General features: G+C 40.4%; 1 protein-coding gene across 4 annotated transcripts in view; it reads right to left on the reverse strand.

The window, feature by feature from the left end:
* Positions 1-2,554: 2,554 nt before the first annotated feature.
* The window catches only part of SAMHD1 (SAM domain and HD domain 1), a 59,184-nt gene continuing 33,883 nt past the window's right edge, over positions 2,555-27,855 (reverse strand). For 3 of the 4 annotated variants that reach the window (XM_008575376.1, XM_008575366.1, XM_008575385.1), the window contains 5 exons: positions 20,072-20,211; positions 18,766-18,846; positions 7,776-7,880; positions 6,958-7,095; positions 2,555-2,688 (listed from right to left, as the gene is read on the reverse strand). In XM_008575376.1, the coding sequence (XP_008573598.1) occupies positions 2,572-2,688; positions 6,958-7,095; positions 7,776-7,880; positions 18,766-18,846; positions 20,072-20,211 (581 nt within the window). In that variant the 3' untranslated portion in view covers positions 2,555-2,571. Of the gene's footprint in view, positions 2,689-4,630; positions 4,795-6,957; positions 7,096-7,775; positions 7,881-18,765; positions 18,847-20,071; positions 20,212-27,855 lie in introns of all 4 variants that reach the window. The other variant, XR_550672.1, reaches the window with a different exon arrangement.

The following is a 27,855-nucleotide window of genomic DNA, read 5'->3' on the forward strand; positions in this document are numbered from 1 at the left end:
TTTATTATGCAATTACTCACCAGCTACCGAATGAGGAAAACCAGATACCATGGACTCTGTTAATTACCATCCCCTCTAGCAGACCCACCATAGTGTTGAGGTACCAAGAAACACCTGGGCGGATTCTTACACAAAACACATTTCCTTTGCACAAAAGGGTCAAAACTGGGCACACAACAGTGAGGAAGAAGTTAAGGAGCACATCTTTGGTTTCAAGGTGGAGACACAGTCACGAAGCTTTATTGCAGCAATTCAGCAACTGAAGTAACGAGTCATTTTAACTTGCAGTTCTATTTACATTCTCAAGGTGACAATGTTCAGTGACTCTAGCAGCTCAGCTGTTAAAATCTGGTTTTGTACAAATAGTGAAGATGTTTTTTAAGAAAAATTAACCTCGTAAAGGGCACATACTTCTCATAATTAAAACAGTTGCAAAAAGTATAAGGTGTAGCTGCCTTATCTGTAACAAAAGACAAAAACAAAATAGATTCAAGTTGTTTCTCAGACAGCACAATGATACAATATTAGGACTACAAAACTCCACAGCAAACCACACTGACTTACAGATTTGCAGAAATTAAAAGTTTTAGCAGAAAAATATTACATTCTTGGGCCGGCCCGGTGGCGCACTGGATAGTGCGCCGCTTGGGAAGCGCGGCGGCGCTCCCGCCCGAGGGTTCGGATCCCACATACAGACCGGTTCCCGCTCACTGGCTGAGCGAGGTGCGGGAGCAACACCAAGGGTTGCAATCCCGTTGCCGGTCCCCGGTCCGGTACGGGGGCAACACTGAGGGTTGCGATCCGTTGCCGGACACAGAAAAAGACAAAAGACAAAAAAAAAAAAAGAAAAATATTACATTCTTGACCTTGGATCTAGGCACATGAAGTCTGAAACCTACACTTCTCTCCCTTGTGTTTTAGAGGCATCTTGTCTAAAACAGATGTGACCCAGTGCTGTGGCTGACCTCACATGTGCTTCCGAGTCCACATGTGAACACATCCCTACACATATAGCATCACGGTGGGAGTGAGAGGAGAAAGGTTTTAACTATTCTCCTATGAATATAGTAGACCCTTGATTGTCTTCTGAGGGACGAAGGGTGGGGATGATAACATAAGGTGGCAGACATTCCAAATATTCTTCACTCATGTGGACGGAACAGACCTGGCTATACAGAGGAAAGAGGCAGCACTCCTAAGACCGCATGGGTAATCTGCTGGCCTGTGGTCTTGAGTTTCCCCTACAGCTAGGGCTGCCACCTCACTTCCAGTCTGCCAGGGAGCTACTGTCAAGGGAGTGTCAAAGTATAAGATGTTAGGGACTCATGGCTCCCACCACCACTGCCCTCAGACCACCACTAGCTTTGGCTCTAGCTCCAGACTTTGTTCTTGGTGAATTTCTGAAGAACTTGGCGTGGGGGTGGGGTGACACACTGCTCAACTACAGTGGTGCCCACTCCACTGCTAGGAAAATAAAGTTACAAGGAGTAAACTGGAATCCACTGGGCAATCACTAGTTTCAGCACAGGCAGTCCAGTCTTTGCTCTGAAATCCATAAAGTGCACTGAACCAGCAAAAACAAAGTCCCAGGTCTCAGTAGCCCTGAGGAAGGTTCTGTAATGACCTCTGACCCGCTCATCAGGGAGACTCGGAGAACAAGTCAGAGGGTAGAACTTCTCCAGGCTGGCAGTGGTGAGGACCTTGGGACTGGGGCAGTGAGTATTCAGGAGAAAAAAGAAACTGCCTAGGTCTGGAGCTGCAACTGACTCAGAGAACAGCCTGAGGGTTTAAGAGATCTCTCTGCTACTGTGGAGAAAGGGTCTCCTAAAAGGTGGTTTTATCCTCCACTTAAGAGGCATCCCCCAGATCTTCTCAAATAACTTAATCAGGCCTCTCATCTGGCCCTTGTCTCCTACTGTTTACCACAGCCTGGCGGCTTACAGGGGCTAGAAAGGGTGAGGGGAGGGGTCTTTCGTGTATGTTTAGATCACTTGAGGAGGGCTATCCTGAAACTTGGGGTGATGGGTACCTCCTCATGGGGTTAGGATTTTATGTTTTGTTTTTCATAATGTTTTTCATTGTTGTTTTGATGGCCGGCTGGTACAGGTATCTAATTGTGCACCTTGGTGTTAGTACCAATGTGTAACCAACTGAGCTAACTGGCTAGCCCCTGTTTTGTTTTTTAACCATGTCTGTCCATGACAATTCTAACTTCTAATTCCAATATGTACTCTTGTCTCATTTCTAAATTAAAAACAGAAGACAAACATCTCTCATAAGAGTTCAGACCAGATAAAAGAATTGTTATTCTAAGAAAATAGACTACTAAAGGAGAAAGGCTTTAATTAATATTAAAAATGGGCAGGTAATGCTTTTCATAGCATTTATAGCAAGACTAGTCTATCATCTTTCTTTGAATAAAAATTACTTAGCTTCAGCATGTGTGCACATTCAAAATACAAAATAAAAAGCACTAGTTATCACTAAATGTGTGGAACTCTATGATGGAAGTCCCTAAATTAATTGTGTTGGGAAATGGCTTTTGTTTTGTAAACAACCAATTGCAGACATTCACACTGAACCATCCTTATAAAGCTGGACTCTGGCTTTGAATGCTTCTCGGGTATGAGCTGGACTTTGGGCTGAAATGGTGCATCTAAATTCCGATTTTTGAGGTGTTACTTCATCCTATAAGCAAGAGAGAGAAAACAGAGAAAATAGAAAAGCCAGTTTTCATCATTTTAGTTCTGAGTGAAAGTCTCAGGTACACATATCCTTATCTTGCAGATAGACTGCTTCTAGATATACTTACTCTTGGAATACTCCAAATTAAGTATTCCCTGTACTTGGGTCAAATTAGAAATACCACAGTCCTAGGCAAGTAAGAGCCTTTGTGAAAAAAGCCACCAGGGGCTGGCCCCGTGGCTTACTTGGAAGAGCGTGGCGCTGATAGCGCTGAGGCCGCGGGTTCGGATCCTATATAGAGATGGCCGGTGCGCTCACTGGCTGAGCGTGGTGTGGACCACACCATGCCGAGGGTTGCGATCCCCTTACTGGTCAAAAAAAAAAAAAAAGAAAAGAAAAAAGCCACCAGATCTCTTCTTTTCAGAGGTGGCTGGGAGCCGTCCACTACAGCCCAGGTCTATGACCTCCTCCTTCATACACCTTCATGGAATGCAAACTCTGTCCTGTTTTTCCAGGAGAAAGAGGGGGTGAAATGGACCTCTCTGCAATAAATCACTCAGGTCTACAACAATGGCAAAAAGGGGGGGCGGGGCAGGAAGGATAGTGGGTACCTGCAGAACTTGAGTTCTTCTCTGCAGTCCAAGCTATAACTTTGGCCTCATCGGCATGGGCTCCAGCCAAATGAGTTCCTCCACCCAAAATTAGGGATAGATTCAAAGTGAAGTGACGCTATGACCTGAAATCAGTGTAAGAAGCAAGGCCCTCGGACCCCTGCCCCTATCCTAAACCATTCTTGGTCTTGTGGATAGATTCTCTCTGGTTATATGAGGGTATAGGATGTTTGAGAGCCTTTACTATACTAGGACACAATGTTATTGGCAGGACCTGTGCTCCTCATTTGCCTATTTGCTCTTAGATCCATTCTTTACCCTTCCCCTGCTGTACTCTATCATAGGAGCTGTTCTTGTGAACATTTCTCAGCTTCTGTGCTTCCAGTTAGGTTTGGCCAATGGGAGGCTCTGGTGGAGACTGGAGGTGGGAAGAGGGCAGAGAAGCCAGGTTACTTCTCTCCCTATGCCCTCTGGCACACGCAGCAGTGGCTGTGATTCTTCTGTGGTGGCCCAAGCTCCTGGACTCCTACCTGCTCCTTTGGTCTCTCCTGCCCTTCTGGTGGTAGCAGCTTCTTGCTGTTGTCTTACTGTCCTCTGCTCATGTTGCTCTGCCAGAACTTTTGTATCTCATCCCCTGTGTTACATTTCTTCTGCTAAACTACACTGGATCTGACGTGATAGAACTCTGAAAAGCAGCCATTCAATTGCCATGATACTCACACTTGAAGACCCGTCCACTCAAAGTCAGCATTATTTGTCTTCAAACTCATCTCTACTTCTACCTAATTTCCTTATTTCTACCCATTTCAATTTAAACTCTAGTGAATTTTATACATGCAAACTTAAATATATCGCCTTCCTGCTTAAAACCCTTCAATAGTTCCCCATGGCCCTAGTCCTATAGGACTCTGCAGACCCCTCACACTCATGCTCCCTCCTGAAATGTACCATATTCTCACTCATCTTCTGATCCACCCCTATGAGGCCTCTGCCTCAACCCTCCCCCAAAACCATCTCACTGCTGCTAGCCCTTTACCCAGCTGACTCCTTCTCACTCAACCTTCAGGTCTCAGCTTCTAAGCCTTTCTTTAAATAAGCCCTGCTTGACCAACTAGACCAGGCTAAATCCTCCTCCTTTCTGCTCCTCTAAGACTCTGGACCCAGCCCACCCCAAAGCTCTTAGCATGCTACTGTAAATGTTATTTACTTGCATGTTTGTTATCCCTAACCAGAGAGAGATCCATGGGAAGAAGGAACCATGTCTTAAGTACTGTTCTATCCTCGGTACCTAACACAGGGCCTGGCAAAAATACTCACTTGGTGAGTGAACGTACCCAGATTCAAGGTAGTTATCGTCACACAGCTGGATGGCTTCTTGTCTCTGTTTCCAGCCCCTCCAGGTTCCAGTCTATCTGCTGCTAGAGTTTTCAGGGGTTCAGTTTTCTTAGGTGCTACTTAAGACAGACATACTTCCCTATTCCCATGTGTTTCAGTCTAGCTGGAGATAAACACCCAAGTAAATAATAACAGTACAGTCAGTCTTCAATATTTTCAATGATTCCTCCCCCACTGATAATTTTTTTTTAAGGAAAAAATTATCTTAGCCAATTGTCCAAGTTTATCCATAATCTAATTCCATTTAACCTCTTACCACACAACAGTAAGAACTTTCTGCTCGGGTCAGACAGGTCTCTTCATGGTCCCCCCACACTCAACTTGTTCCAGTCCCATGCCTTTGTTTGTGCTGTTCCCATTGTCAAGTACATCCATCGTTCTCCCAGCTACTAGGCCAAACACAATCCAGCCTCTGTATCTGGTAGCTCCTCTGTCCTCCACAAGGATTTTCCCACAGCCTCCCACCTCTCTGAATCCTAAGAGAACTTACTTGTGTCACGCCTTCTCGCATGATAAAGTACTGACTTACTGAGCTACTCTTTCATGTCTGACCCTTCGCTTTGTTCCCTCCAGCACCTGACGCATAGGAGGAAAAGGCAACTGTGGTGTGTGGAGGGAGAGCACTAGACCAGGAAGTAGAGAGCTGTTTCCCATCTGCCTGCCAACTATAGTTGCTCATTCAATCAACAAACACCAATTGGCCACTTTCTCTGTGCCAGGCACCTGCTACGTGTAGGTCAATAAGAGACAGTTTTGTAACAGCCTTAACAGAAGTGACTCCATTTTGTTAAGCCTTTGACTTTATAAAAAGTTGTTCTCTCCTATAACCCAATCACATACCCTGCAGCTAACTGCCAGAACACAATGACTCTTGCTCTCACATTGTATACAAATAATTAGAGGGAAAATTATTAACCCAGATGGCCATTCCTTACTAGCTTACTAACTAGATCTTATCTGAGGATAACAGGAACTGAACCCATGGAGAATGAAGTATGACACTGGTCAATTCCCACCTGGAAAGTTCTTTGACGATCATCTGAAACACTCAAGCATGTCTACATGTCCCTGCTTGGTCACCATGAATCAACTTTCCACCACAGATCCCCATAAAACCCTTTGGCAAACCTGGGAGAGGCAGAGATGGTCTTTGAGACATAAGCCCACCATTTCCGCAGGCTGCCAGCTACCTGATTAAAGGCTACTTTTCCTTACACCAACTCTTGTCTGTCAATTACTGGCTATTGAGCAGCAAGCAAATGGACCTTTGGGGTCTTGGTAACAGTTCTAACAATATTTCTCTACGGGGCTGGCAACTGCAGCTTGGCTTCTCTTCCCTCGACTCTCATCCTAGAGAATTTAAATAGTTTACTAATATACCAAAGTAATCAGGTTTGGGAATACTATGTTTTTTAACTAGTTATTTCAAACTTATCAGCTGTACATTAAACAAGTTAACTACTTGGCTTTGGTAACCTACTCTGAAAGATGCAAACACTATGACTCACCTCCTAGGGTCATGGGAGGACTGAATGAGACAACTGGTGAGAATATTATAAAGCACTATTCACATGCTCACCATTCTTATCTTTCATTATTAGGATAATAATGATAAACAGAGTATTCATTCCCAACTCATGTAGGAAGAAATTACTGGTTGACATAGATTCAGACATTTTTTTTTTTTCCTTTTTGTCTTTTTTCGTGACCAGCAAAGGATCGCAACCCTCAGTGTTGCGCCCGTACCGGACCGGGACCGGCAACGGGATCGCAACCCTCGGTGTTGCGCCCGCATCTCGCTCAGCCAGTGAGCGGCCGGTCTGTATGTGGGATACGAGCCCTTGGCGGGAGCGCCGCCGCACTCCCAAGCGGCGCACTGTAGCAGTGCGCCACCGGGCCGGCCCCCCAGATTCAGACATTTTAAAAAGAAAGTGAAAGACTTTATTTTCAAAACCATAACCAAATGACTATAACTTAAATGATAACTTTTCAGCGGGTAGAAAGGATCCCTCTTGGCTTTTACTTAAAAATTAAAAATTAGGGCCGGCCTGGTGGCGCACTTGGTAGAGTGCGACGCTTGGGAGCGCAGTGCGGTGGCGCTCCCGCTGAGGGTTCGGATCCCATATAGAGACCTGTCTGCTCACTGGTTGAGAGCGGTGTGGGCACGACACCGAGGGTTGCGATCCCGTTGCCGGTCACGAAAAAAGACAAAAAGGAAAAAAAAAATTAAAAATTACACAAAGTATGTGAATAATAGTCCACCCACCTGTGGCTTGATGAAGTTTTTGGTGATGGACCAATCAACAAAATGTTGTTGTGCAGCAAGGAAACTCTTTTCATCAGTCTTCTTACAATATACTCGAATCACCTGCTCTGCAAATCTCTCTGGCAGAAGCTGTGAAACCTTTTTTAAAAAGGAAAGATTTCATTGTCACCTGGAATTCACATATTAGGGAAATATCAGCTGTTTCCCAGGCTACTAAGGGCCATTCTTGTTGAATTGAAAGCACCACACTGCTTTACTATTTTATATCCAATTATAATCCCAAGAAAGAAAATTCAAGGTAATTGTCACATGCAAAATGTCCCACAATTTATGTCAATTAACAAAAGACTAAAGGTTTACATTAAATAACTACACAAAGACCACAGACTCACATAGAAAAGATATACAAATAAGCCCATTTAACTACATGACTTGAACCATATAGCACCCTTTTGCGCAACCAGATTTGTAACCTAACCTATAAACCAAAAACCACACTTTCATCAATGTTTAACAAACAGAAAAAACTGGCTGTTAAGATGGTCTGGTCCACGCAAAATCAGATATAGTTTAATTTTAAAGGTATGCCCTATTTTTTAAAAAACCATACATGCTGACTTAAAAACATAACCTGCTTTGTTGATCCCTGTACTGGCCAGCCCAACAAAAAACAAAACAAAACAAAACAAAAAACCCCCCAAACCTAACCTGTTTAGCATCTGCTTACTGGCCAGCCTTCCCAAACAAAGAACAACACCTAACCTACATGCAAATGCAGATTTATTATAAAGATTTGCCATATGCCAGTTAGTACTTACCTGATCTTTAGAAATCCTGATAGCTTTGCTGGGTTCATTCTTACTATAGAAGTGAAGATAATCAATTGGATTCTTATCCTCCATTCCATAATCCATGTTGATAACCTTAACAAAAGCAATACACAAATAATCACATAACCACCATGAAAATTAAATTCAGGGTTGTAGGGACATCGCAAGAAATGGAACAGAGCCTTCTCAGGGTTAAGAAGTAAAGAAAAGGGACCTTAGCCAGAGAATAGCCATCTTTGGGGTAACTAAGACCAAGCAGAAAATTTCAGTTAGCCATTAACTTGGGAACTGATAATCATCAATTCCTTGGGGTTAGCAGAGGAAACGAGAAACTGACCACATGGCTGAAACTGCCCGGAGATGAAATCATGCCCCCTAAAGGATCCTTCTCAGAAGTTTATTTGTGTTTATCTCTCATTACACTCTCTTAACGTTGATTTACTTTAGATGTTGCACACCTAAAATTAAGGACTGAAACTAAGTTTTCTTATTTTTCTTCCCTCCCTAATCAATTGCAATTGGAGGAAATCCAAGAGAGAGGCAAAACACCCTAGCTGATCGTTAACTCACCTTTTTGCTTAAAGGAAAATTGCATCCACATTAGTTAGAGGTACGAGTCAGGTAATTTATGTTCCAATGATGGTTGACCGAAGTTGTTTTTGAGCTCTCTTGAGGAGATAAGGACTCTAACCCCGAAATAACATCAAGAGCTTGAGGCTGATCAGTCTGCTAACTGCAAACTCCATGACGCCAAAGCACGTGGTCCATCATGGGATCCTGACATCTGACTCAGACCCTCTACTGATCCCATGACCACCCTCCCCCTTTTGCCTGCAGGACAAAACCCTTACCTCACCTTCTCACCTCTTTCCCTTTATAAACTCCAGAACAGGAATCAGAAGGCGGGATAGTTTTAGCCTTGTCATCCCTCAGATGCCAGTTATCTGAATAAACCTTCCAATCCCTGCATCAACTTTTGGACTTTCAAGTCATTTGTTTAGTGCAAGAAGGCAAGCCGAGCCTTCGGTAAAAGTAAGAATACTGGTAAGGTGGCTCATAGTGGAATAAAATAACTCTGATGCATGATCACCATAGGAATCTGATTTTGAAATCTGGGGGGAGCAGGAAATATATCTGTGTGTTCAATATAAGTATAGTGTAAAGTCAATACTCACTAAGTGGTAGACACTGGTAGACACTAGAGATACAACAGGAACATTTTTGATACAATTCTAGCCCCCAAAGACCATGTGGCCTAGATGGAGATTGAACAAATAATCATAAAAGTAACTATTTAACCACGTTTGTTTTAAGAGCTGCCAAGGAAAAGCAAAGGGTGCTTTTGAAGTAATGCCCTCTTTTCTTTTCTTTTTTTTTTTTTTGTCTCTTTTCGTGACCAGCAATGGATCGCAACCCTCAGTGTTGCGCCCGTAACGGACCGGGACGGCTATGGGATCGCAACCGTCGGTGTTGCCCCCGCTCCTCGCTCAGCCAGTGAGCGGCCGGTCTGTATGTGGGATCCGAACCCTTGGCGGGAGCGCCGCCGCGCTTCCCAAGCGGCGCACTGTAGCAGTGCGCCACCGGCCGGCCCAGTAATGCCCTCTTTTCTAAGAGCAGGACCGACGCCACTTAAAATAGCCCCTCCATTGTGTGAAAGTTAGGCAGGAAAGTGGGTGTGGGACGGGAGGAGCTCTGCTAACTGCAAAATTAGCTCATGTACTGTTGGCTTGCTTGCAGTGGCTAATACCTCTTGGCACGGTGATCGGGCGGTTGCCGCGCTTGCAGCTTTAAAAACCGAGAACAAAGATGGTTTGGGGCCACACCTTGAATTGGCTGGTGCGGTCCCGGCTGCTGGAAATAAAAATCTTTTTCTCTTTTTTATATATCAGTCTCCACGGGTTATTTTCTCACGATGCCTATAACATTTGGGGGCTCATTCAGGATCACTATCACCCTTGGGGACCAACCTACAGTGCTGGGATTTTTCTCCACACTGCGAAGTCTCTAGCGGGGAGCTCCTGAGAAGATGTTTCTCAGTCCCGGAGGCACACGATCTTCTGCTGGCCAGCTTAGGATTTTCTGGCGCCTCTAGATTTGGGTGAGTTGACTCTTTTTGGTGGGGGACCAGGCCAGACTGGACGCAGTTGCACCGCCTCTTCCCCGGACCCAGCTAGACGTCGCTGCAGTCCACTTGGTGGCCTCCCTTGGTGGCCAACCTTGTGTATTGTCTTTGTGTTTGTCTTTATATTAACCTCGTGAGTTTATGTTGTTGTGAGTCTTCTTTTGCATTTGGGTATCAGAGCTCTGATTTAGGGACTTTGTGGAAGGCTGGATGCAGCACTACTTCCCAAGTCCAGGAGTCCCACGAGACATAATTGGGTACTTTGGTTTGGAATGGTTTGGAAATTTGTTGTGGCCACTTGTCTTTGTCTTTTGTGTGCTGCTGGGTGTGCATATACGTTTTGTAGCTTTGTATGTCTTTAACTGTGGTCATATGTAACGTAACACTGAGGCATGATAAGTATCTGCCATCCTGTGTCTCTGACCTTTATTGTGTTAGTTATATCTTTCTATGACACTGGAATCTGAAAGCCTAATTTAATTACTGGCAAAAAATTGGAAAGCTTTGGGCACCAGAGAGGACCCCAGCTGCAAGAGGCATGTGGCCACTGGGACTATTTTGCTCCCATGTCTCTGCTGCTGCTATATCTCTCCTGGAGTCCCTGGCCTAAATTCTGATAAGGAAATGCTTTATTCTCTTATCTTTCTCTGATTTTCTGAGCCCACTTCTATTAGGTTGGATTGTATCCACTTCTGTTTAAGTGCACCCTGGAGGGCTCCTGGCTAGGCTTTGCTTTTCTGATTTAAATCTGGTTGGTACTTTTCTTCTTTATGCTGAAAACAGTGGGGAGAACTGCTTTTATCAATTACTGTTAATGGAATAAATTGGCCCTGCTGATTGGGACTAAGCTGAACTGGATGACCCCACTGCTCCTCTTTTCTCTTTGTTTACTTGGTTAGACATTTAGTTGAGTACCAGTGATCTGAATAAGCCCTCCAATCCTGCTGGCATGCACAACATAGATGCCCTGTATTCCATGCCATTGATTGGTACCATAGGTGTGGAGTATGACAAGTCACAACTGAAACCAACTAATTTGGTGGAGACGTCTCTTTGGGATGTATGTGTGTGCATATGCATGAGTGTTTTGTCTGTATATATGGCAACTATTTCTGCCTGCTTTTCAAGCTACTACTTAGGGGTCACAAGATCCAAATTGTGCCTTTGGCCTTAAGATCACTGGGAGAAGACAATGCCAACGTGCAACAAATCAAGTGCCCAGCTAAATTACAGCAAAATATTTGGGAAGATTTGCTCCATTTGATCTGGCTAGAAAAGAAAATGTTCTCTGCATTTCTTTGAAAAGGCTTGCATACTTGCCTTGTAATGTAAATTTGTTTCCTTGAGAAGTCCCACGTACTTTGCTTTGCAATGTAAATTTGTTACCTTGCTTTTTCTAAAAAAGATAAGCTTTGGCATTTTTCAGAAATGCAATTTAAAATCAACTGTCCTTTTTGAACTAGTAAGTTTTCTATTTTATCTGTCTCATTAACATTGTAAACAAAACCTATATTAATAAATGTGTAGCTTGATGTAAAAATTAGACAAATATAAATGGGTTAAATGCTTATAAATAAAATCATAATTTCAAATTGCTTCTCAGGAATTTGAAATCTTAAAGTGTTGTTGGACCGGCCCCGTGGCTCACTCGGGAGAGTGCGGTGCTGACAACACCAAGGCCACGGGTTCGGATCCTATATAGGGATGGCCGGTTTGCTCACTGGGTGAGCGTGGTGCTGACAACACCGAGTCAAGGGTTAAGATCCCCTTACCGGTCATCTTTTAAAAAAAAAAAAAAAAGAAATCTTAAAGTGTTGTATTAATAAAATACTAAAACATTAATTATTATATAAGTTTATGTTTATATTTTAATGTTTTGTTTTTATATGAAACAGAAAACCACAAATATTTGAATCTGTTAAAATTAAAAACACGTCTCTTCAGAAGTTAGAAATAGTTTTTTATCTACAAATATTAATATAAAACAATTCAAAATTGCTTGCTTCACAGGTTTGTTACTGGAAAGTTGGAACTAATGAGTCAATTATAGTCAGTATGCATAATTCAAACTACTAGGTATAAAGACTTTTTAACAGAATGTTTTTTATAAAGATACATTTTAGTAAACGTTGTTAAAAACAAAGGTAATATGGTTTTTGTTAAAAAAAATTTTTTTGTCTAAATTAAAAATAAAGGGTTTATAAAAACTAATAAAAAGTTTATGATAATCTTATGTGATCAAAATTCAGAGCTTAGATTTGTTTATAAGTTTTTATTAAAATTAGTTGTAATATTAACAGTGCACTGGTATAAAAAGTAAAATTTGGTTTCCTTCTTAAAATTTTCCTATAATATTAATAACAGATAATAGAAGGTATTTTCTATAACTCATGGAAACTCAAGATTGCTACCTCATAACTTTAACCTTTGTTAGAGACCTTTGAAACTACTTAACAAACCAATTTTGGGGGCTGGAAAAACCGTAAATACTTATTTGGTAAAAATAGCTGAGACTCAAACTGGGCTTTGTATAATCTGCTGACAAATGGACCCGCATTTACTAGCCTGAATATATAAAAATGTTTTTATCAGTGTACATCTTTGCCTGGGTTTACTAATCAAACAAGATTATATTTGTCTTTACTAGAGGCTTTTAATTAAAAACCCAGCGAAAACCAGAAAAACCTTTCTCTATGTATAATTTTTAGGCAAATTAGGCCAATTTAACATTGATAATAAAGAAACAAATATGTAAAAATGAGGTAATTTTAAAAAGGCTATAGATGTGGGGATATGGTTATGGTTGGAGGTGCTAGAGAGGAAAATAATAATAATAATAATAATTTTTATGTAAGAAAGCATCTAGTACAGTGTATTTTTGTCCTAGAGTAAAATGACTGTCTGTTTAGAAAGTAGGAAGTATAGGACAAAAACAGAATGTCTGAGTAAGTCTTGATAATGGTTTAGGTAGATAAGTTTGTTAAAATGGTTTTATTTTACAGTAAAAAATTAACTGGATATAAAAACAAATTATGTGTGAGCTTTTCTAAAAATTCATGTCAAAAGTATTCTAATACAGGGTTAGAACTTGCTCTCCTGTGATGGAACAACCAGATTTTCTAAAAAACACTTGATTGCTCTTAATACAAAATTGTAAAAAGTTTTTCCTTGTCTTTTAGATAACTGGCCTAGAGAGCTTATTTTATGTTTTATCATAATAACTTCTTGTGCTCTCTGCCTTTAAAACCCTTTGTCACTTTGGTTTTACTTTTTGTAATAATTTGTGATTTTATTCAAATAGGTGTTTTAAGCTTTTTTGTTATTTAACACAGCTTTCCAACACTAAATTCTGAAAGTTTAAAATAACTTTAAGGAATTCCAAGGGTCCTGGAGCTTCTCAAAGGATATATAAAAGATGTTATCAGAGCTAATTGGCTTATTTAATAAACTAGACTATATGAGGAAGCACTGTCAGTACTGAAGGTGTTATCTTATAAGGTTCTTAAATATCTGTGTCTTGATATAAATGCCACCGGTCATAATTTTGGTTTAATTATAATTTTAAAATGTTATGTCTTCAAATATTTCATGAAAAAAACTCTGATAGGTACAGTTTCCGACAAACTTCATAGCTTTAAACTGAAGTTCCAAAATTCTAATGAAGAAATTGATGGGTTTGTGAAATTGTTCACAAAGGTCAAAACAACAAAAGTTAATTGGTCGTCTAATTAAAAGGAATTATAGTTTTTTACAATTTCTTTATTTTGAAACACTGCTGATTCTCTTAATGTTTTGTTTTCTGGATCTAAGAAAATCTTTTAAGGTATACAATAAAAATCTGTTCTTTTTGTAACAGGACACAATTGGAAACACTGGTTATTTTACCAAGGGTTTGACTGGAATATCATACCTTCAGACATGACCAGACTGCCTTAAGGAATTAAGGTTGACCCTTTTATGGAGCCAATAAAAAGCCCCTTGGAGAGACTGGCCTGATACTTTGTCTACATAATTATAAGGTTCCTGGTCTTCCAGTAAGTAAAGAATGTAACTTTCTGACAGGCCAGAAACTTGATATTTTGGGGACTTCCAGAAGAGAGGAATTCACCCAACTCACACAGGTAATCAGAGAGTAAGTCAAATCCTTGGCTTGGCTTCCTAAGACCCGAGTGGCATTTAAAGGTCTAATCTGAGATTCCTTATGAATGTCCCAGCAAAGCCAACTCAAAAAAAAAAAGAGAGAGAGCTTATATGATAAGCCATTACTCTTGCTGCACTTTATGCAAATAATCTGGCCAAAAACTAAACTTATTTTTGCAAATAAATTTGTCTTGTCATAGATACCTTTGATAAATTTGAAAAACTTGGAGAAAAAATTATTTTTCAAAAAGAAACACTAACACACCTGTTATCCGATTCTAGCTCTGTGCTTTTAATCTGTTTGTAAAGTGTGTATCTTCCAGGCTACAGTTCCACGTCAAGACGGTGATGACCCAAGGATTCCAACCCAACCTTTCCTGAGAGGAACTAAGTCTCTATAAATCACTAAATCAGCCAATGAGAGATTTTATACCTCCAAAATGCAGGCAGGGACGACGCCCATGGTCCGCAGGAAGCAGTTTCAGAAGAAAGAGACCTCCAGCCCCTTTTACCTTAAGAATAAGGAGGATATAATCTCTCAGGGGGGAATGAAACAATAAGGCTAGGCCTGTGAACCAAACTGTTAGGTCTCTGAATCTGACTGAAATCACCAAAGACAGACTCTGCCCATGGGGATGAAAGCCCAAACTTACGCTTGGTCGTGTGCAAAAACAAAGCCTATATATAAAAACTAATGATTATGAGCTCGAAAATTCTATAACCCTCCTCAAAACTTTCTTGTCTTCCCTTTCCGAGGTAGTCCTCCAAAACTGTAGAGGACTTGACCTCCTCTTTCTACAACAAGGGGGACTCTGTTTGGCATTAAAGGAAAAGTGCTGTGTATATACAGATCATACTGGAGTCGTTGAAGACTCCATGAAAAGGTTAAGAGAATGCATCAGGCAACAGGACTTAGAACCAGAACAGTCCTCTAACTGGTTTGAATCCTGGTTTAACTTTTCTCCATGGCTAACAACTTTATTTCTAGCCTTATGGGACCACTAATAATTCTCCTCTTGCTAATAACCTTGGGACCATGCCTTTTCAACAAACTCCTCAATTTGATTCAGTCCTGCATGCAAGAGGTCAAATTACTGGTTCTCCGTTCCCAATATGATCAAATCCCACTAAAAGATTGGGAACACATAAATTGGGGACCAGATATTGACCCTTAAGCAAAGATTTGCTTAAAAAAATCCCCTTAAAACCAGTTGGGGGGCAGGCCTGGTGGCGCACTGCTACAGTGCGCCGCTTGGGAAGTGTGGCGGCGCTCCCGCCGAGGGTTCGGATCCCACATACAGACCGGTTCCTGCTCACTGGCTGAGCGAGGTGCAGGGAGCAGCACCGAGGGTTGCGATCCCGTTGCCGGTCCCGGGCCGGTACGGGCGCGACACTGAGGGTTGCGATCCTTGCCGGTCATGAAAATAGACAAAAAAAGGAAAAAAAAAAAAAAAACCAGTGGGGAATGAAGTAATGCCCTCTTTTCTAAGAGCAGGACTGACGCCACTTAAGATAGCCCCTCCATTGTGTGAAAGTTAGGCGGGAAAGTGGGGGTGGGACGGGAGGAGCTCTGCTAACTGCAAAATTAGCTCATGTACTATTGGCTTGCTTGCATTGGCTAATACCTCTTGGCACGGTGATCGGGCGACCGAGTTGCCGAGCTTGCAGCTTTAAAAACCGAGAACAAAGACGGTTCGGGGCCACACCTTGAATTAGCTAGTGCGGTCACAGATGCTGGAAATAAAAATCTTTTTCTCTTTTTTATATCAGTCTCCAAGGGTGATTTTCTCCCGATGCCTATAACACTTTGAAACTTTCTAACAGGGGACCTAATGTAGCCTGGGGTGCTGGGGGATAACTGGAAATATTTTCCTGGGAAAGTGACTTTACTAAGTAAGCAGGAATTAACTAGGACTAGGTAGGAAGGAAAAGAATTCCTGGCAGGAGAAACAGCTCGAAAGTAGAGGGGACTGAAATCATGTGCTGGATTCAGCAACACTGAAGTCTCTGGTGATCTCGGAGACAGGAGACAGGGATATGTTTGAGAAATTCATCATTAGGTGATTTCGTTGTTGTGCGAACGTCATAGAGTGCACTTCACACAAACCTAGATGGTACAACCTACTACACACCTAGGCTATACGGTATAGCCATTATAATCTTGTGCGACCACTGTTGTACCTGTGGTCCGTCACTGGCTGAGAAACATCGTTATGCAGCACATGATTATAGTTTTATTATGATGATGGTGACAGAAAAAAGTTCAGGAGTAAATGAGAAATACGAGAGAAGACAACTCTTAGAAGTTTTGTTGTTCAGAAGAGGCAAGCGAGAAGTACATGGAGAGAAATATGGTACCTCAGAAAGGTAAGGGGAGATGAGTTTGATCCGGAAGAAGAAGAGTGGGGTTAAGAGAATTGTGGTGTTTGTGATTTTCTTAAGACGAAAATCTGTGTAACTGCTGAGGGAGTAGAGAACTGACACTGTAAGCTTACACAGAAGTGATGAGGGCAGAATGAGTTCTACTGCTGCATTGCCCAATGTGGTGGCCATCAGCCACATGTGACTTTTTAAACTTAAAGTAATTAACATTAAATATAATAAGAAACTTAGTTCCTCAGTTGCAGTAGCCATATTTCAAGTGCTCAACAGCCACATGTAAACAGATGTAAAACTTACTACGCACAGTCCTAAAAGGAATCATACATGGGAAAACGAACCATATAAATATATTCTACTGTTAAACTAAAACTGAGATGCTAAGACTTAAGACATTTAATTAGCAATTTTACTTGCTTTCTCAGACTATAGAAGGGCTTTTCCCATTCTAAATTGAAAAAATTTTTTTCTGATTATGAAATTCTTTTACCATGGTCACAAAAAAAAAAAAAAAAATCACCTGCAATTCTACCACTCAGGTAGAAACAATGTTAACATTTTACCACTAATATATCCAAAATGTTTTTAATGTGTTCATTGCACATGCACATGTAAATATATTCATTTAAGGAAACAAATTATAGAAATCTTTCCATGTTAAAAACAATTTTTAATGTATTATTCCACAGTATTTCCTACTGACAGGCATATAGAATTTTCCCCTAATTTTACACTACGATAATACCACAATAAAATATATTTTTTTGGAAAATTGATTACGTCCTTAGGACAAATTCCTCAAATGAAAATTTGAAAATTGCTGGATCAATTAAAATTTTATTTTTATTTTATTTTATTCTATTTTGTCTTTTTGGTGACAGGCCGCATCGCGCTCAGCCAGTGAGCGCACCGGCCATTGCTGGATCAATTAAAATTTTATTTTTATTTTATTTTGTCTTTTTGGTGACCGGCCGCGTCGCGCTCAGCCAGTGAGCGCACCGGCCATCCCTATATAGGATCCGAACCCGTGGCGGGAGTGCTACTGCGCTCCCAGCGCTGCACCCTCCCGAGTGCGCCACGGGGTCAGCCCATCAATTAAAATTTTAGAGCACACTTCTAATTTGGTCTCTTGCACCAATTTACACTTCCCTTTTAATATACCCATTATTAACTATTTTGACACACTTTTTGTTCTTACAAGTCTGAGAGTCAAAAAAAAAAAAAGTTCACTGCTGCATCAATTTGCCTTTATTTGGTTATTGGTAAGGTTAAACCTCTTTTCATGACTACTAAGCCACGTGTATGTCTTCTCCTATGCACGGCCTCTTCGAGTACCTCTGATCCTACTCCATTTGGAGACTGCACTTTGAGATGAAAACCAGATGGGGTTTTGAGGGATTGACTGGGATTGAGAACTGCCTGGAGGACAAGACAGTCCCCCCAGTAAAGCAGTAAGGCTGAGGGCAAACATGCCTACGGAAAACATTCTGGGGAGTGAAGTCTTTCAGAGTCTCAGGAACTCAAGATATGAGATCCCTTTATTCTAGTGGAACCTCATCTAATGAAACAGGAAACTGCAGCTTGATCTGAACATCTGAGGCACTTCAATACCAGCCAAGTGCATAGATAGTGGGTCCAAAGGCAATTCACTCGTATTCTCTTGCAAAGAATGTTTATGGAGAGATCACCGGTCATTCAAGGATTCGTTAACAAGAAATAACAAATGGGAAGAGGCTTATGGGAAAACACAAGGGGAATGCTGTCCTGAGATTTCAGAGGAGTAGAACTCTGAAAAGAATTTCCTACAGGAAACAAGAAAATGTGAGAAAGCCATCTGGCATTCTCATTGGGATACAAGAAGGCACTGTGCCCTCTATGAAAACAGGTGCCAATAAATTTTAATTTTTTCCTTTGTGGGTGTATGTAGGCAACTTAAAAAAAATAACTGGCATATATTACTTTTCTGATCAAAAAAGATTTAAATCAATTTATATACAATGTTCTATCAATCACATGACCACAATTATATTAAAAATATTGGCAAAACATCACAAAGAAAACTTAACAACTTGTTTATAATGTTGGCTCTATGACACCACAGGTGATTTTCTTCCTTCCTTCTATTTTTCTGTATTTTCCAAGTTTTTATAATGAATATGTACGACTTTTGTAAAGAGCAGAGGGTGGTTCTTAATTTTAAAAAATTCTTCACTTACTGGTTAGAGTGCAGTGTTGTAACACCAAGGTTCAGATCCCGTACCAGCTAGTCACCAACACAAAAACAAAACCAATCAAACAAAATTCTTCACTTAGTATATTATTGGGCTAACTACTTACATCCACTATGAAATCTTCTGCCTTCAGTTCAGTGTCTGATTTAGCATCAGCAACTTCTTTTGGAAGGCATTCATAGTCATCCTGGAAAAGACAAGACTTCCCATGTTAGAACCCTGGTTTTTCATATTAAGTGTTTCTGCCACAGACAGGTTCCCTCTTTGAAAATGGTACTTGACTAAAAAAAATGCTTAGAGATACCCCTACCTATGCCATCCTTTAAACAAATAGAGCAAATTTCATAACAAAATTTTCACATTTTGAAAAAAAATGTGGCATTCACCTATTAGTTAAGCAACAGGAAGTAAAGTATAACCCAAGAAATTATTATGAGGTAGGGTGTGATGATTATCAGTATGACTCATGTTATGACTTTCTGGCAAAGAGAAAAACCTTCAACAAACGGAGAGCAAAATAGATATTTGAAGACTAGCTGGTTACCACAGTTGATTGGAGCACAATGTTATAACACCAAGGTCAAGGGTTCAAATCCCCATATTGGCCAGCTGCCAAAAAAAAAAAAAAAAAGAGAGAGATTTGAACAAAAGAAGACAGGCACGTGCCTTCTGGGAGAACCTGATAAACTGTGAAGGAAAGAAGTAGTTAAAACAGGTCATCAGAGTCTCAATGAAACTCATGCAGGTACCTTATTTTGAGGCCCCTTTCCCTTATATTCATTTTTTTTTTTTTTTTTTTTTTTAAAGATGACCGGTAAGGGGATCTTAACCCTTGACTTGGTGTTGTCAGCACCATGCTCAGCCAGAGAGCCAACTGGCCATCCCTATACGGGATCCGAACCCGGGGCCTTGGTGTTATCAGCACCGCACTCTCCCGAGTGAGCCACAGGCCGGCCCCATTTTTCTTTTTTTTTTTTAAAATATGACTGGTAAGGGGATCTTAACCCTTGACTTGGTGTTGTCAGCACCACGCTCACCCAGTGACTGACCATCCCTATATAGGGATCCAAACCCATGGCCTTGGTGTTATCAGCACCACCTTCTCCCGAGTGAGCCACGGGTGGGACACCCTTACATTCACTTTTCCATGCGTGGATCTAGTCAAAATTTGAGGCATCCTCTTACTTCCTGGATGAGAAAGCAACTGTGCTTCCATGAGCAAGTTACTTAATCTCACCCAAGCCTCAGTTTCCCCATCTGTAAAACAGGCCTAAGAATACTGCATTGCTATGAAGATTAAATGAGAATAAATGTACAGAGTTGTGGTACTGTGATGAGTTAATGGTTTCCTCTTGGAGGACAGAGACTGATAACCTTTCACTACCAGAGAGATGCCTGGTAATTCAACTCACCTCTCCAATCTTTGTTTGTCCTGTTGACTGGACTTCACCCACATACTTGTATAGATTACGGTATTCAATCTTTTTTAAAATCTCTCGAGCTGCATCCAATTTTGGATTAGTAGAGTATAAAATCTCCAGAAAAACGTTATCTGCCAATTTGATAAAATTTCTGTTATATTACAATGAAAACACAAAATTTAGACTTATATACTACTGTACTCCCGAAATCATTTCAAGAAGCATTTCACAAATGTAGGCACATTATAATTTTAGCAATGTGAGAAAAAAATTTTTTTAAAGACTAAGGTGAAAAATCATTTTAAAAATGTTCCAGTTGGGACTGGCCTGGTGGCGCACTCAGTAGAGTGCGGCGCTTGGGAGTGTGGTGGCGCTCCCGCCAAGGGTTTGGATCCCATATAGAGACCAGTCCACTCACTGGCTGAGCATGGTGCGGGCGCGACACTGAGGGTTGCGATCCCGTTACCGGTCACGAAAAAAGACAAAAAGGAAAAAAAAAAAAAGTTCCAGTTGGGTCTGGCCAGTTAGCGCACTTGGTTAGAGTGCGGTGTTAAAACACCAAAGTCAAGGTTTTGGATACCTGTACACACCAGATGCCTAAATAAATAAATATAAATAAATAAATAAATAAGTGAATGAATGAATGAATGTTCCAGTCAATGTCTTGGTTTACTTCAAGGTAATCCAATGAGTGGGGAAAGACAGAGATAAAATAAGACAGCACTGGAGTTGATAACTGTTGAGCTGGGTGATGGGTATGTAGAGATGTATTTATTGTTGTTTTGTTTTGAAAACAGAATGATCCTTAAGTATTTACGAACAAAATTATGTCTAGGATCTGCTTCAAAATAGCCCAGTGTTTGACAGGAGTGGGTAAATAAGGCAGACGAAGCAAAATTGCTTTGTGTTGATAACTGTTGAAGCTAAGTGATGGGTACATGAGATTTTGTAAATTTCCTCAATAAAAAGTTCTTTAACATTCCATCCCACAATGACAGTAAAAGGAATTTTCTTCCTTCTTTTCTTCTTTTGTTTTCCTCCAATTTTTTATTGTGAAAAATTAAAAAAAAACACCCCTTCACAATGTTACCATTTTTCTACATATGCACTGTCTCCATATGTATCTATGTGCACATTTTTGATGAAATATTTGAAAACTGCAGACATCAAGACCCTTGACCCCTAAATACGTCAGCCTGTATTTTCCAAGAAGAATGTTTTCCTGGATATCCACAATCACACCAAGAAATTTAAACATGATAAGAAATATTACCTAACATATAGTCTGTATTCAAATTTGCTTAACTATCCTAATAACATAACTCAGGGACTTTTGTTATTGGGTAGAAAACCAATCAAGTATATGAATATTAGTTTTTTAATATTTCTTAATCTAGAAATGGAATAATTCCCCTTTTTGTCTTCATGATGTTGACATTTTAGAAAAGTTCAGGCAGTTGTTTTGTAAAATGTCCCACACTTTGAACTTGTCTGATTGTTTCCTCACCATTAGATTCAGGTTAAACACTTTTGTCAAAAATGCTGTGTAATGGATGTGCCCTTCTCCGTTCATCACATCAGGAGTCACATAATATACTTTGCTACCATTGTTGGTTATATTAAATTTGATCAATTGGTTAAGACAATAATCCCCAGATTTCTCTATTATAAATGCATTTTTCCCCTCTGTAATTAACAATCTGTAGGGTGATACTCTGAGGCTGTAGGGTTATTCCAATAAGCTTTCACCCAGTGGTTTAGCATTCATTGATGATTCTTGCCTTAATCAACTCTTACATTTTGTAAAATGAATTTTATCAAAATACCTTTTTCCTGGCAAAATAAAATATTAGCTGCCTTATGTTATTTGTACCACAAATATGTATATATATAGTTATATGTCACGTAACGTTTTGGTCAATGATGGACTACATACACAACAGTGGTCCCATAAGATTACAATGGAGCTGAAAAATTCCTATTGCCTAGTGACACTGTAGCTATCATGTCATAGTGCAACATGTTACCGTTTGTGGTGATGCTGGTGTAAACAAACCTACTGCACTGCCAGTCATGTAAGAGTACTGTATAGCAAATACAATTATGTGTAGTATATAATATTTGGTAATGATAATGCACCACTGTTACTGGTTTATGTATTTACTATACTGCACTTTTTATCATTATTTTAGAGTGTACTCCTTCTACTTACTAAAAAAAGGTTAACTGTAAAACAGCCTAAGGCAGATCCTTCAGGAATTATTCCAGAAGAAAGCATTGTTATCATAGGAGATGACAGCTCCATGCATGTTATTGCCCCTGAGGACCTTCTAGTAGGATCAGAGGTGGAGGTCGAAGACAGCTATATTGATGATCTTGACTTTGTATAGGCATAGGCTAATGTGTGTGTTCGTGTCTTAGTTCTTAACAAAAAAAAATTAAGTAAAAAAATAAATAATTTTAAAAATAGAAACAAGCTTTATATAGAACAAGGATATAAGGAAAATATTTTTGTACAAATGTATAACATGTTTGTGTTTTAAGCTAAGTGTTATTACAAAAGAGTCAAAAAGTTAGAAAAAATTAAAAAGTTTATGGGCCGGCCCGGTGGCGCACTGGATAGTGCGCCGCTTGGGAGCATGGTGGCGCTCCCGCCGAGGGTTCAGATCCCACATACAGACTGGTTCCCGCTCACTGGCTGAGTGAGGTGTGGGAGCAACACCGAGGGTTGTGATCCCGTTGCCGGTCCCCGGTCCGGTACGGGGGCAACACTGAGGGTTGCAATCCGTTGCCGGACACGGAAAAAGACAAAAGACCAAAAAAAAAAAAAAAAAAAAAAAGTTTATAAAGTAAAAAAGTTATAGTAAGCTAAGGTTAATTTATAATTGAAGAAAAATACTTTATGAATTTCATGTAGCAAAAGTGTACACTGTTTATAAAGTCTGCAGTAGTGTACAATAATGTCCTAGGCCCTCACATTTACTCACTACTCACTGGCTCTCCCAGAGCAACTTCCAGTTGTGCAAGCACCATTCATGATAAGTGCTCTATATAGGTGTGCCATCTTTTATCTTTTTTACTGTATTTTTACTGTACCTGTTGTATGTTTACAAATGTTTAGATATTCAAATACCACTGTGTTACAATTGCCTACAATATTCAGTACAGTAACATACTACACAGGTTTGTAGCCTAGGGTCAATAGGCCATACCATATAGCCTAGGTGTCTAGTAGACTATACCCTCTAGGTTTGTGTAAGTACATCTATCATTGCACAATGATGAAATCATGATGACATATTTCTTAGAACATTTCACTGTTGCTAAGCAACATGTGACTATATTCCTCCATATATGATCTGTGGTTAACAAATTCTTCACTCTTTTTTTTTTTTTTTTGTCTTTTCTGTGACCGGTAAGGGGATCGCAACCCTTGGTGTGGTGTTGCCTGCACCGCGCTCAGCCAGTGAGCGCACCGGCCATTCCTATATAGGATCCGAACCCGCAGCGGGAGCGACGCTGAGCTCCCAGCGCTACACCCTCCTGAGTGTGCTACGGGGCCGGCCCAACACATTCTTCACTCTTAATGATGCTTTCTGTAAACTATCTTTCCATCTTCAGTTTTCTTCACATAATATACTCACAGTTTGAAAAACAGAACGATTTTATGTTAAAGTAATAAGACCGCAGTTTTCTAATCTATGTCTTTATCTGCCCTATTCCTGGCTGAATTGATAGAATGCTTCCCCCCATCACAGAATCTCACTTCTTACCTAATCCATGAAGTTCATCTCAGAAGGCACCTTCCTGTGAAGTCTTTCCTAACCCATCCAAATCAGAGAGGTGAATTCTTCCTTCCTTTGAACCACATAGAACTCTACTGATATGGTTCTTATGCCTTTCATCTCATTCTACCAAGTCAGAGTTTCTGGGTGGATTTACATTTACATTTGTGGTGGGTAAGTACGTAGAAGAGAGTCATAGGATAAGTATATGACTGCTTTATAAGAAAAAATGCCTGACTATTTTCCAAAGTGGCTGTACCATTTATATTCCCACCAGCCATGTATGAGAGTTCTATTTGTTCCACATACATGTTTTCAGAAAAGAATTGTGTACAAAGGTAGAGGAAATTGCTTGTCTATCAAATTTAAAAGCTAAAATATCACTCTGATAGCAAATATTTCACTCTGAAATAGCAAATAGTTTAAACAGCATTCAATCTGGGAGTCTGAATATTTGGTTTGAATTTAGCTTTGCCATTTATTAGTATAAGTTGTTTTCCTTCATTTGGCTTGTTTTTTTTATTTGAGGAGTTTGAAGTAGATAATCTCTAAGATCCTTTTAAATTTAACATTCTGTGATTCAAATTTAATTAAGGCATTTTGGTGTGGGTGGCTTGCAGAGGAGAGGATGGGAGGAGTAAAGTCCATCTATTGCTTAGGAATATTGAGGGATAAAGAGTAAGGTAAGAAACTGGTTACCTAAACCAGTGGTCATAACATTTGCAATGCTTAAGACAGGTACATCCAGATGACCTGTAACATTTAGCAAAAGCAGGAATTTAGGAAGCAGAGAACAGATAAACTGTGGCATTCACATGATGGACTACAACTTAGCAATAAAAAGTAATAAGGGCTGTCTGGTCAGCTCAGTTGGTTAGAGCACAGCCTTTTAACACCAAGGTCATGGGTTCAGATCACTATACCTGCAAAAAATAATGACCTACTGATACATGCAACTTGGATGACTCTCAAAAACACAATGCTGAGTAAAAAGAAGCCTTACATAGAAGGGTTCACAGTGCATGACTCCATTTATACAAAAGTCTACAATAGGCAAACAGTGGTTACTTCTGATTGGGAAGAGGCATGAGGGAACTTTCTGAGGGGAAGATAATGTTCTATGTCTTGCATTTGTCAAAATGCTAGCAAATGTACAGTTAGGATTTGTACATTTGTACAAATTGTGCTAGCAAATGTACAGTTAAGATTTGTATATTTGTATAAATTATATGCAAATTTTATATCAAAAGAAAAGATCAATTAAAATAAAAACTATTATTGAACTCTAGGTTAATATGCATGCTGACGGATTCAGGGTAAAGTGTACTGATATCTGCAATTTAATTTGAAAGGTATCAAAAATGAGATGGATTACCAAATTGATGGGGGACAGTAAGTGACAGATATGTAATAAAGCAAGTTCAGTAAATGTTAGAATTTAGGTGGTATGTATATAGGTGTTCACTGTAAAATTCTTTCAACACCCCTGTTTGTTTTCAATGCTTCTCAATAAGATGAGGAAAAACATTAAAAAAAAAAAACAAAAGAAAAGTGAAGATTTTTAAACAAAGACAAGGTGAGTTGACTACTGGAAAAGAAGCAAAGGTATTGAGGGCCCTCATGTTCCTATTCTTTCAAGGTCATGTAGTTAAGAAAAATAAGGATTACGTGATTGCTCAGAATAATACATAAGAAAGAATATTATCCCTGTCTCAAAGCATGTAAGCTGTAAAGACTGTATGCTTGCTCTCCCATACTCTGGCAGATAAAGCACAAAAATGTGACCTACTATCTTGTCAGAGATTTTCGTTTCTAGAGCAAATGATGAAAAGAGGCAAGGAAAGTTTAGATCAGTGCTATTCAAAGTGGAATCTGAAGATTAGTGCTTGTCCACAAATTGAGTGCCCTAGAGAGGTAAATAAGGCAATTGATGGTAAGTGCTGAGAAACCTCTATAGGAGTCTGACATTACTACAGTATCCAAGTATTAGTGGACTCATCTCACTGGACAGGGTAAAAGCCTGTTTGGGTGTTTTGGAACCTTTGTGGTGAGCAAGAGATGTGTACAGTTACGCACGATAGGACCACATTAAATGTTAGTTTGTTAGTTAACCCAAAAGTGTAAAAAATCCAAAATTCATGTCTTTCACTGTAAGATAGTTTAAATGTCAATATAACTTTGCAGAATAAATTGTTAGAACTAGCTTCTTCTGATGAAGGATTGAGGTGACTTTTTTTTTTTTTTTTTTAAAGATGACCGGTAAGGGGATCTTAACCCTTGACTTGGTGTTGTCAGCACCACGCTCACCCAGTGAGCAAACCGGCCATCCCTATATAGGATCCGAACCCGTGGCCTTGGTGTTGTCAGCACCGCACTCTCCCGAGTGAGCCACGGGGCCAGCCCTGAAGATGACTTTTTAAAATACAGCATCATGGGCTGGCCTGGTGGCGCACTGCTACAGTGCGCCACTTGGGAAGCGCGGCGGTGCTCCTGCCGAGGGTTCGGATCCCACATACAGACCGGCCACTCACTGGCTGAGTGAGGAGCGGGGGCAACACCGAGGGTTGCGATCCCGTTGCTGGTCCCAGTCCGGTACAGGCGCGACACTGAGGGTTGCGATCCGTTGCCGGTCACGAAAAAAAAAAAAGATAAAATACAGCATCACTTGCTTAATTATGAATAAAAATTACAAATAAATATCCCGAGTTTGCTCAGATTGTTTTATTTACTTATTTACTTATGAAATCCTCATATCTTCTAAATTGATCACTAAGGTACCTGAAATAACAGAGACGATGTTTTCTCTTCAGTTCAAGTCCAGGAAAAATACACTGTAGAGTGTATTTTAAAATAAGCCAGAGCGGGCCGGCCCGGTGGCGCACTGCTACAGTGTGCCGCTTGGGAGCGCAGTGGCGCTCCCGCCGAGGGTTTGGATCCCACATACAGACCGGTTCCCGCTCACTGGCTGAGTGAGGTGTGGGAGCAACACCGAGGGTTGCAATCCCGCTGCCGGTCCCGGTCCGGTACGGGCGCAACACTGAGGGTTGTGATCCGTTGCCGGACACGAAAAAAGACAAAAAAAAAAAAAAAAGCCAGAGCTTATCTACCCAGAAACTGCCCTTAAAATAAACAACAACAGGAAGAGGAACGTAGTATGCTACCATTTAAAAATGTTTGATGTACTAATGAAGAACAAGGTAAACATAATTTTGAACTTTCATTATAAAAGTGTAATAAACCTATGTTAAGTACTATAGAAACACTGATTTCTTTAGAACACTAAACACATTTGGTAAGACTTACAGAGGTGATATAAGACATGCCAATTTAGATCAAGCATATCAAGGTAAGATTTTATACAGAGAAGACTAATATTGCTAACTAGCTTCATTCCCAACACACTACTGTGAACAGAGCCTTCATGACAAGGAAAACAATCTGGAACCTGGATCTGTACTATGTGGGCACAAATGACATAGCCCAGGCTGAGAAATTAGAGAGGACCCTAAAATCAGGGTACAGAGATGGGGCCAGGTTAATGCTCAAATTGTTTTAAAATCTTTTTCCTTTCTTTTTTTTTTGTCTTTTGTCCTTTTCCGTGTCCGGCAACAGATCGCAACCCTCAGTGTTGCCCCCGTACCTGACCGGGGACCGGCAACGGGATCGCAACCCTCGGCGTTGCCCCCGCGCCTCGCTCAGCCAGTGAGCGGGAACCGGTCTGTATGTGGGATCCGAACCCTCGGGCGGGAGTGCCGCTGCGCTTCCCAAGCGGCGCACTTATCCAGTGCGCCACCGGGCCGGCCCAATCTTTTTCCTTTCTTATCAATATAATGATGGGAGGCTAGTTTACCTACTATGATGTTATTAAAACAAAACACAGAAACAATTTAGACATATATTATACCCTGCAAGTAACTTTGTTATCAGTCTAACCTACATTAGATAAATTAACAAGCAAGAGGCAAACTCAGGTGTCATATTATAAACCTT

The sequence above is a fragment of the Galeopterus variegatus genome, unplaced genomic scaffold, assembly GCF_000696425.1.
Source record: "Galeopterus variegatus unplaced genomic scaffold, G_variegatus-3.0.2 Scaffold59, whole genome shotgun sequence".
In the NCBI taxonomy this organism is placed as follows: Eukaryota; Metazoa; Chordata; class Mammalia; order Dermoptera; family Cynocephalidae; genus Galeopterus; species Galeopterus variegatus.